Raw genomic sequence first — 11,528 nt, 5'->3', positions numbered from 1 at the left:
GAGGAAAGGTATGGATGACGATCTGTACTGTGTGTTCACGCTCTGCTCTGCTGCACGTATTTATGGATATAAGGCGTAGAGGAGGGAATACATTAGGCGGGGCTAAGAGCGATAGCCCGGCTGCAGAGTAAGACCAGGAGACAGGTGGTCAAGCCTCCACTAAATGAAAGGGACCTGAGAAGCTGCAAGTAGAACTCAGACTGAGAAAGAAATTGGAATATCCTTTTAAAGCCTCTGTCAAGTGAGCAGTCTCCTCCCCTGAGCCCTGCCAAGTTGTCCTCGATCTTCCGTTGCACTGGTGAAAGCTCTAGGGATGAGAACTGAGCTTCCACAGTCCTGCCACCTCTCTGGGGACGCCGCCCTCTTCTCCATGAGACGACCTTACAGATGTCTGCCACGGCATCTGACTCCTGGAGGGCTGGGTGGGCAGGCGGGGAGGAAGGGCTTCCCAGAGATCTCCTGACGCACATTGTTCCTGGCGTTCCTCAGGCCCCTCACAGGGCAATGTGGGTGTTTTCTCCAGACAAGGGCACCGCATTTCACCAGGCTAACTCGGGAGCAGCTACAAGGATCAGGTACAGCCATTTTCAGCCAGCCCTCACTTGAGGCTGTGGGGCTCACGAGAACTTCTGGGCTCCAGTGGGACTCTAGGAAGGTTCTGGAAACCACTGTTTGAAATCTTAGGGCCAATGGGTCTGTGTTGCTGTGAGAAAATGAAAAGAGAGAAGGGGGTCCCTTCAATGAGGAAGGCAGCTTTTCTTATTTTAGTGGTACATGTTCATTCACTCATTCACTCTACATGATTCTGATAATTTGGGACAGTTCCCAGGTTCCAGCTAACTCTGACTTTTGGAGCATGGAAAAATGAGCCCTTCCTTTGTCCCATTAACTAACAAAACACACTCATTCCTTGTAGTGTGAAGCTGCCTTTGACGGTCTTTGCAGCTTCCTCTCTGCTTAACCCCTCGATGGATCCCTTTAGAACAAAGCACTTGAGGCTATAACAATAATAATGAATAAGATGAAGGGACTGTGAATTTTCTTAAAAGAATATAGGGATCTCCAGGAAGCAACACATTAAAAGCTGCCAGAAATGATCCTTGGTGGAAGGGCAGCCTCCATCCGTCTCCTTCTCCGGATGCACCTGATACTTCAGAGAAAGCAGCCAGAACTACTCGCAAATAGTATATACCAATGCGGATTCAAAAAAAAAAAAAAAAAAGGATTCCATGGAGTGTTTCTCTCAAGAGGTTTTAACTCTCGCTCCAACCCAGGGAAAATGTAGTACTCTGACTAGCCTGCGCATTGACCCTTCCTCCAGGAGAGAAAGTTGGACCCTACTCTGCCCTGTGCCTCCTGAAAGGGAGGCAGGCCCCGGAATAAATTTCCAGAGGATGTGACTCCCGAGACATTTGGTTGATCTAGGAATGATGGAGCCAGGCTTTTCTGCTGTACTGAACTCCCAGACAGGCCTGTCTTTACTCCTGTCTCCTCACAGGGCATAGAAGGGAAGCATTCTCCTTCATTAATTCCACTTTCAGGGATATATTCTTCTGAAGGAAATTCATCAGCACAGTTCCCAAAGAACCTTGGGAGGCATCTCTGCTGGCTGCCACCTTTTCTGAGAACCCTGAATCCCCCATACCCTGGAGGTAGTCTCTTACCCCAAGGGCACTCACCTCTTGTACAACTTGGCCCCTAACAGTTTCCACCTTCCAATGAGCCTTTTTTTTTATCAACTGTCATGGTAGAGATGGTATACTGGTGTTCACTGCTCTTTAGTTGGCTCAAGAGCGTCTTGCTGTTCCACATGGTGTGACCTGCCTTCTTCTTGCTCCTCCTTGGGAGAACAGTGGCTGTAACTGAAAATGGTTCTCTGTTCCTACCGGTGGTGCGGTGATAGTGGTGGGAATGGGGTGGGTGTAAATAAACTTAACAGTGGGTACGAGGGGTGTTTAGGGAAGATAAAGCCCCAAGTAGAGTATGGTCTCCTCTACTTCCTCTCTTTTAGGGGCTGAAAAATCATCTCTTTATTTGGATGGAGACTTTGATGCCAGAATGCTTTCCTTTCTGGCATCTAAGTGTTAGCTCCATCTCTTTCCTCTTCCTCCTCATTTTTTTCTCCATCTTCTTCTTCTTCCACTTCAGCCTAGTATAGGCAAGATGAAAAGCATGACAGCTAAAGCCCTCACTGGCCCCATTCTGCACGTGCTGCTTGAGGACGTCTAAGGTGGGGAAGACCCGGCAGCAGCCCATGCACTTGTAGCCGCTCTCCAGGGCCATCAGCCATTCGGGCGTCTGGGGCCTGGAACACTCCTGTGGAGCTGGAGGCTCTGCTGGACCCTCAACCTCCTCCCTTTCCTCTTGGGCTTTGTGGTTCCTCCTGGACTCATTGTCAGTTGGGAATTCCTTCATAGAAACATGAGAGAGGGTGGCTTCTGCAGGGCTCTTTTCAAAAACGGTCATTTCTTCAATTTTTGTCCTCTTTGAGGGAGGCTCCATTTTGTTCTCTCCACCACGTAAGACAGCCACCCCCCTTTTCATATGGACATGCATGTAGTAAATTTTCATTAGCCTGAGCCTTTCTCCTTTTGGGTGTTCTGAGCACAAAGAAGCATTTAGTAGCACTGACCAAATGTCCTGGGAAAGAGGCATGTGGAAAGGGGGAAGAACTCTCTGACATCGTGGGGTATCCAAGAGAAGACGCATCTTGATGTAACTGAGGGCTTCCTAGGAGAGAAAATTCCAAACACAGGTAGAATGACTGTGTGATGTCTGGAGGACTTAAGTGGCCAGGAGAATATTCCGATGTGGACATGTGGAGCAGAAGCATAGACACATGTGATGCTGCAGAATTTTGGGAGTGGTATGTTTTATTTGGGGTGTGCACCTGGTGTAACTGTGGAACTGAGGGTGTGGAGCATCTATTGGAATTTTATGTGTGTTGCGAGACATCTCTGGTGCGTGTGTGTTCGACACTGGTGAAAGACAATGACAGATGAATGTGTGCATATGTGTTACGTGGTGTGACGGCACATGGGAACAAGCACAGGAGCGTTGCCTGTTCTTGCTGTGAGTCAGTATGATGTCAAGGGTTAGCAAAAGTGATCTGATCTCTCAGAATGAGTGGCTCCGTGAGGGGCTAAAGTCCTTGTGGGTCAAGTGGCATATGGATTGGGAAGGCTGTATACAAAAGTGCATCCCCTTCAGTGTCTATGAATTTTCTGCAGTTTGTCTTAGCATGAGGGAGTTCAAATAGGTTATATGTGTGAGGGGACATAAATGACTTATGGGATTAGTGTCTAAGTGGGTGAGTCTCTGTGAAGGAATGAAGGTAGTGGGGCAGATCTATACCATGCTCCTAGAGCACTAGAAGGTTAATGAGAAATGAAGGCAGGTAAGTTTGGTAGACAAAGCAAAAGGGAGGAGAAATGTGACCGTACCTGGTGGGAAGGAATACAGACAAGGCAGTGTGTGTGAGGATATGAATTCATGCTCATGTGAGGGGGGAGGGTCCGAGGAAATGCCCACACCAGCACTGGGCACTAGGCAACCCACAGATGTCCCCGTGTTCCTATGAGGAACTGTGTCTCTCCTTCTCTTTGTTCCTCTATAGGGGCTTCATTGTACTGCCTCTGCCCTGACACCCTTTTCTGCTTTTGAGGGGAGAGTACAGTAAGCAGGGCTTGGGCCCAGAGCTCGGCTCTACCTCCTGTCCATATGCAGACCCCACCCGTTTGTTTTCCTTACCATCCCCGCCAGCAGGACTGAGCTTGCTTAGCGAGGAGACACAGGAGAAGTATTCTGAGACAGAGGCCTTTTCTTCTGCTGCCTGACTGCAAGCAGGGGCTGACACACACAACTCATGAGGAGGAACATCCTCATGACTTCTCCTGTCTTCTGGGGATGGAATAAAAATAAACACTTAAAAAACCCAACACATTGAGGTGGCATCACCAATCCAAACATTGGGATGGGGCATTTCCCAGAGTTCATCAAAAGATAACACACTGACATTGTAAGTCACACATCATGACCAAACATGAGACTTACTCTCAAGGAAATGATGGTGACTTTCTCGTTTGAAACGCAAAAACTGTAAGGTGACTTGGCCTTTGAAAACCCCACTTACTCTAAAATGTAAGTAAAAAAATAATGGTTAAAATTGTCCTTATGGTGGATGCCCAAGATATTGAGTACCTCATATGTGATATTTCTGGAGATGTGTAGAGAAAATGGAGCACTGAGAAAGAACCATGCCTGGGAAATAGTATGCAGTCAATAAAGTTGGATATTATTAGCTTGATTTCCCTCATGGGAAATTGTGCAATTAGGGAATGTGGGATCCAAGTTGTATGAAGACCTCTGCATCTGTATCAATGTACTTACATATGCATATCTATCTATCTACACACACATATATAGTAAAGATAGAAGACATATAGATAGATAGATACATAGATAGATAAAAAGGATATGTATAGATATAGATAAAATTCATTTGCAAGATTCCCTGGGGTCTCTGGTGCTGGAGATGGTCAAAGTGAGACTTCACAGACTCCTCTTCTTTAAATGTACTTCTACATTTCTCTTAGACTTTTAATCTTCCCATTCAGGTCCTTTAATAGCATCTACCAAAGAAAACTGGGATGCTAACATGGTGTATTTCTGCCTACCAATTAGAAACACAGACCCTGGGCAGTCCTTGAGAGCAGGGACATTAATGGGCACTGCTGAACAAAGGAGCTGAATTCTCATGTTTGGCGAACATGCTGCCTCCCCACCATGCCCGAATTGCCATCTACCCCTCGCCTCCCCCACCACTTACCACTCTGTATGAGCTTGTCTGGAGAACAGACACAGAAGATGTTTCCAGAATGTGAATCCTTTGCCTTCTGCTCCTGGACCTGGGCCAACCTAGAGGGTCCAGGACGGGAAGAGTCTTCACATGATTTTATGACCTCTGGGAAAGAGAAGGACAATCAGGTATTTTTTGCCTTTGCTAAACATTCAAGACATACCATGTAGAATCACACACATGACACTTATCTTCATGATGATTCTAGGCTAGTTTCTATTCAAAGTCCTAAAATCGAGGTCTGTGAAAACATTTGTTGGAATGAAGTATCCGATTACCTATGAGTGCCCTATGTTGTTTTCTGCAGTGTGTCTGAGCTCCAATTCTTGCCTGGTGCACAAGAAGGTGCCCATATGATTTGGTATTATTCCTCTGTTTACCACAAGAACAAATTTGGAGGATGTGTATCTGTAAAGATGTTCAGTTGTGGTTTATGGTATGTGAGTCCTGCTTCTTCCTGGGAGGTTTAGAATTGACAGCAAAGAACGGACTGACTTCCACCGCCGGTCCTTAGCCTCTCCTCCCAGATATCTGCCTCTGTGGGACCTCACACGAGGGCCCTGCTCTATGGCTGTGCAGGACCTGGACGCTCCAGGAGGAATCCCGAGGCGGACTTCACCGCACACCTCTCCACAATGGACACAGCTCCCGTCAGGAGCTACTAAATGGCTTGGCTCTCATTTGGCTGTGTCATTGGTGTCACTTTTTCTCACATGCCTCACATATTGTTCTCTTCAGTTTTGCTATCTATACTTCCCAAACTCATGGCCTACCTTTAAACCTTCCCAATTGACCGGTAAATTCTAGGTTGTTGGTTATTTTCCTATTACACTATATTTATTTCTTGGATCACCTCTACCTCCACAGCGATCTTAAACCTATCATGGACATCACCAGTTAGTTTTTGTTCCTCCTACATTGCCAATGGGTTTTCAGTAAAGAAAGAGGTAAATTTTTTCCTGATAAAATCATTCTAATATATTGCTTTTCTCATGTTTACAAACTGCAATGAAGCCTAAACCCCAATTTTTCCTTCACAAAATACATCTTCTTTGTCTGTTGGATGACTGGAGTGTCTCATAAGTCATGTTAGTGTAAGGAGGAGACAAGTCAGTGGAGGTGGTAGATTTTTCAGAGGGCCAGTCTGTGTACCAGGTTGGATGAGTACAGTGTATGTGTCTGTCAGGTTTCTTCAACAATTTCATGTAGAGAGTGTCAGGTTGACATAACCATTGTATGTGAACAAGGCATGTGATGTGTCGGTTGACATGCAGCATAGGTCTGTCCATGTACAGCCAGTACATCGTCTTTGGGTCATGAGTGATCTGCATGTCACATACTACTGAAGTTCAAGTAGTTACCTAATATCCAGTTGGTTTATGAGAGGCTATATGAACCTGGGAGATTCTATGAGATCTGCTAAGACCATGAAAGGGTTGGACACTGACTGTGTGAAGGACAGATGGAGAACCTCATATGAGCTCTTCGATTGTGCAATTGCATGAAGGACCTAAGGGACTAGGAACAGAGGAGTTTTAGAAGATGGTATATGACTGTGTTGGCTTCATGCGTTATTAACGTGAAATACGAAGTTCTACAAGAGTGACATTATCTGTGTGAGTTAGAGATTATGGTATCTAAGGAATGAGGTTAGAGAAAGCAAGCTTGAACTGTGTGAGGATCTGAGCTTAGGAGTATGTCTGGGTGTGTAAGGAATTGGGAGCAGACAATGGGGAATGAAGGGATGAGTGTTACTAAATGTAAATGTGAGGGCATGCAATGATGGGTCTAGTTGTGGGTGTGCTGGAATAAACATTCCTGTGTGTTTACAAGGGTAGGAGGTTGTTGGAGATAACACCTAGGATCCTTTGCAAATCTCTGCCTCTTCTTCACCCATTAGAGGACATTTACTAGGGATTTTACTCCTCTCTTAAAGAAAGTGAATACTACTGGTTCTTCCTTATATACTCTCTCGGGTCCTTGCTGACCCATTTCACACTGGTTGTCAGACTTTGCCCAAATTACAACCAACCGAGCTGGAAAGTGCCCTTCCTTTCTCCTTACCAATACAAGAGTGATGGTAAATGGAGGAGTTACAGGTGAAATATTCCGATTCAGAGGATTCATGCTTTGCCTCAGAGACCAGAGGGTGGTTGTTGAAAGAGTACTCAGATGGGGGATCATATGTGTGTGATGTTGAGATTTCTAGAAAATGAAATAAAAGTCATAAAAATAACTGGTTCCATTCTGTTCCCCCCTGCACTCTTCTCCCTAACCTACTCTCCCCACTGCCACCTGACCCCCATCCCATGGAAATACTTATTTTGTCCTAAACAGTCTTCTTTGGCTTGGGCAGGGAATGGCATATTTCAGTATCCTGTTCTCCTATCTGGATCCTGCTACTAGGCCTCCTCAAATCCATTCACCTTGTTAGGATTTTTGGTACCATTTGCCTTCCTTCACATCTGATCCACTTTGACTCTCTGCATCCCACATCCTAGGGATTTAGAGCCTCAGATGAAACAATTGATAAATTTTTATTTTTGAAGAACATCTTCTTTATTAGTATATCAGTGTGTCCTTTTCCAAGTTAATCAAGCTCATTGCTCACTGATTGTTTAAGATTATGATCATCTCTGGGGTGCCTTGGTGACTCGGTGAGTTACACATCCCACTTCGGCTTAGGTCATGATTTCACGGTTTGAGTTCGAGCACTGTGTCAGGGTCTGTGCTGATGCGTCAGAGCCTGAAGCCTGCTTCTGATTCCACGTCTCTCTCTCTCTCTGTGCCTTCCTGGCTTGTGTTCTCTCTTTCTCTCAAAAAGAAAGAAATGTTTAAAAAATGATGATCATCTCTTATGGATGTGTCTAGTATATGTATTATGCACAGATTGTAGTAAACGGTTGTGATGGATGCAATGTGACTTGTGTGCCTAAGTTGCTAACATGTGGCTGAAAACAGGTCAGAGGCTTAATATGTGATTGATTTGTTGTTTATGGTTCCAAAGTATAAGGTAAATTCTGTGTGAGTGAGAATGGTAGGGATGCTTTGTGTCTGTTTCCATTCAGCTACTGTGTGTGTGTGTGTGTGTGTGTGTGTGTAGACTACAAGTCCCATGATTACAGAGTCGAGTGTGTATATGTTCTGATTTAGGTGCACAAGGTAATTATTAGGAATATTCTCTTTAAGACTAATACAATTAGCATTTTGCAAAATCTAAGGGAGTAATGAAAGAACAGAAAGTTGTAAGAGAAAGAGTATATTAGCTTTGAGATCCAAGGCAAAGGGGGGGGGAGTGTGTAGATAGGATGTGTAAGGGTAAGTGTACAGGGACCTGAGACTGCATTAGAAAATAAAGGTATAAAATATTGAGGTCTATGGGATGAAAAGAAACTCTGAAAACTACCACCTAACAATTTAACTCAAGCATTCTCCAAACAGAAATAAGTCCAGATAGCAACATCCATGTAATAGAATGTGTACACCTTTTAGCATGGCCCCATATTAAAAGCAACCCAAATACTTAGAAAATTATAATCAATAAAGAAATTATTTATATTCATAAAATATGTGTGTATATGAAATAAACTAAAGTTACACAGAACATAGATCAATCTCACAATTATAATGAGTGACAGTAATTAGGCACAGACTATCAATTTTGCACTACAATGTACATGAAATTAAAAGAAAACAGGGATAACTAATCGAGAGTTTTAGAAGTCAGAGAAACTATCACTGCTTGCATGGTAGGGACAAAAATGGGGATAGAGAATTTACACGCATGTGGAAGATTATAAGGAACGAATGATGAGGATAAAGAATGCCCACAGTGTGCATGGGGATGAGTGTGAAAACAGTGGCTATAACAACACAGGAAAGGGATGGGTCTCGGGCTGGATGTCTTTGACCTCTACCCCAAGTCCAGATCTCGAGGATCCTACCACTTTGGGCCTGTTTCAAGCTATTAGTGATTTCACACCTTTTTCTGGTTCATACCGACACACTTTTCCATGTTTCACTAGTAAAATTCTCATACCCAGACACTCTCCCACCATTTCCTCAAAGAAAACACTGTTCTCCACTGATCTTTTGGGCTTATTCTAGTCCTTTCAAGTATTTTTCCCTTGCATAGGATGGCTTCCACTGTTGATCATGGAAGAAGATGAAGACACATTTTGAGTGTCTTTCTGTACTGGGCAGCCTTATATCAACTAATGGGCAGAATCACCCAATTTATCTCTGGCCTCTTCCTAGATCCCAGTGTATTCAGTTCACTCTCCTTACCAGCACATGTGAACTTGTTTTCCGAAGAGATGCAGGGGCTGAAGTCTGACGAAGAGGAAGAATCTCCCCTTGCTGTGTGGTATGCGTTTTCTTGCATCCATGCTGCGGGACTTGTAAATTCAGATTTGCTGAGAAAGTACATAAAAATAATAGAGACATAGTCTGTGTTTGGTGTTTGTACATTTACCCATCCATTAAACAAATAAGAAGAGTCCACTATGTGACATGTTTTGTGATCAAATACGTCCTATATTTTCATGGGTAGCATAATATGGTTCACTTATTGTATTCCTATCATGATGAGTCATTGGGTATCTACAAGCGTATTGTTTGTAAATGGAGCAGAGACTGCAAGCTGTCTCTTTTCCACCTGGACATACTCCTAGATTATATTTATCACTTCTCTTGTGGTGGTTCTGACCACACAATTATGTTTTTTACAAAGGCAATAAGTGGATATGACCTGTGCCACTTCCCTAGCCAGAACCATAAATACCTCCTCTGTTGTCCCTCTGTTCTCTTGACTTTTCTAGCTGATGAGACTGTTGATAACCCAGGGTCTATTTGAAAGCTGCATGTTAATGACAGCAAAGTTCTATCAGCCCAGGAAGCTTTACCCATTCTTTCTCATATACCCTGAATTATTAAATAAGCAAGAAATAGATTCATTTGTGTATTAGTTAGAAAGACAAAAAACCCACCTCTAATTAATGAAGTAGAGATGTAACATGTTCTTGGAAGGCAAATAATTGGATGTGGTACATAGGAAGCAGACGATTACATTTGATATTAATATCCACCTTTCCCTGGCTTATTTACATTCTACATGTGTATATGTGAACACATGGTTGTGAGTGCATGTTTACAGTTCTCATGGTTCACACTTCCCAACATCTCTCAACATGTGCTCATTTTATTGTAAGCAGACATGCAGGCAGACTCCCTTTCCAGTCTTCTCTCCCCAGAAACCCCAAACACTGTTGAAAGTACCAAGTTCTCTTCTGGAGTAGGAGCTACCACATGGAACTCCCAGGGGCAGGGGCCTCATCTGTCTGCCCCTCAACTCCCAGAAAAATGGTCTTTCCTCATAGCAGTTACTGCGAATCTCCATAGTAACCAGCACTATTTCAGTTTCCCATAGTTTTCAGAAAAAACACAAACTTTTTCCACAGTTCAACCATTCTGTTTTAAATGTGGTGTGTGTGTATTCTGCCTCTTGTGTTTCACACACATTTTCATAGCCTGACAGCTGAATAAGTAAATTCCGACTTTATATTCTCCTCCCTATACAACCTGTTTTAAGTGTTTTATTTCTTTCCTCACCTCTATGAGCCATATTTTCTTCTTCATTATCAGGATAAATGTCTATTCAAAGACTCAAAATAACACCGTATACTTACTTGATGTCCTGAGGGAAAAGTCAAATAAAGGAAAATGTATTTTTTAAGAGGAATTCCACTAGTCCACCACTACGCCTGTGACACCGTGAGTGACATGGTGTAAGTAATACAGGTCCTAGGCTGCAGACACAAGGACTTGGTCATTTGAACTTTCTCTTTACTCTCAAATGACCTGTGACCTCAGAAAAATCCGCATCTATACATCCCTCTCCCACCGATCCTTCCTTCTCTCCCTTACCATCACCAGGGATCTTCTCACCCTCTATTTTTTTAAGTTTATTTATTTGTTTTGAGAGAGAGAGGTAGAGAGATGGGGAGATAGAATCCCAAGAAGCCTCAGCACTGTTAGCACAGAGCCCGAAATGGGGCTTGAATGCATGAACCGTGAGATGATGACTTGAGCCAAAATCAAGGAATGGACACTTAACCAACTCAGCCATCCAGGGGCCCCTCTCCCTTTTTTTTGTTTCTTTGAGGCAATTCCATGTTACCCAATGCTCAGAGAAGATACCTAACACATACCTCTTGACTTCTTGGCACTTTGGGTGGAAAATGTGCTTTCCAGATGTTTCCTTTTTTGTGTCCTCTTCATGGTTCACCTCTTCAGAGTGACTCCAATGAATAGATTTCTCCCTAAAACTCTTGTTATCAGAGAATCAGTAGATAATAACAAAGAATCAAGACAATACATTCAAGAACTAACTCACTGGAGAGGTTACCTCCTCAGTATATAACTGTCCTGACCAGCGAAAAGGACACCAGCAGGCCTGATATGATGCAGGTCAGCATCAGTGTTCTGTGACCTATGGATGACATCCCTGCTCCCCCAGGGCCCAGCTGGTCCTCACACGACTGAAGGAGTGCTATGACCCGCTGACTAGAGCAACTGCTTTCACACACTGGAAACCCTATCACTGACTCGATTTTGTGTACCTTGCACTTGAATTCAAAACTAGAGATGACTTGAATCAAACCAAGAACAT

The 11,528-nt window shown here is 43.7% G+C and overlaps 1 protein-coding gene across 1 annotated transcript; it reads right to left on the bottom strand.

Moving 5' to 3' along the window:
- Positions 1–1,768: 1,768 nt before the first annotated feature.
- Positions 1,769–11,200, bottom strand: LOC115293358 (protein FAM170A-like). Its single transcript, XM_029941153.1, has 8 exons — positions 11,068–11,200; positions 9,146–9,273; positions 6,923–7,063; positions 4,829–4,963; positions 3,751–3,900; positions 2,633–2,730; positions 2,197–2,448; positions 1,769–1,840 (listed from the first exon to the last, which is right to left on the bottom strand). Exons 2-8 carry the CDS (start codon positions 9,240–9,242, stop codon positions 1,769–1,771), a joined length of 945 nt encoding a protein of 314 aa, XP_029797013.1. The 5' UTR covers positions 9,243–9,273; positions 11,068–11,200.
- Positions 11,201–11,528: the final 328 nt, after the last annotated feature.

This window comes from Suricata suricatta, chromosome 6 (assembly GCF_006229205.1).
Source record: "Suricata suricatta isolate VVHF042 chromosome 6, meerkat_22Aug2017_6uvM2_HiC, whole genome shotgun sequence".
NCBI classification, from domain to species: Eukaryota; Metazoa; Chordata; class Mammalia; order Carnivora; family Herpestidae; genus Suricata; species Suricata suricatta.
This window is presented reverse-complemented; position numbering and strand designations above follow the sequence as displayed.

Bases quoted from the DNA above. Each gene is read 5' to 3' on its own strand.
- LOC115293358 (XM_029941153.1), bottom strand. From the start codon at position 9,242: ATGCAAGAAAACGCATACCACACAGCAAGGGGAGATTCTTCCTCTTCG. The intron at 3,901-4,828 runs GTAAGTGGTGGG...TTCCATCCCCAG, and splicing joins AGACAAGCTCATACAGAGTG to AAGACAGGAGAAGTCATGAG. The intron at 1,841-2,196 runs GCCAGTGAGGGC...TGTTCTCCCAAG, and splicing joins AGCAGCACGTGCAGAATGGG to GAGGAGCAAGAAGAAGGCAG.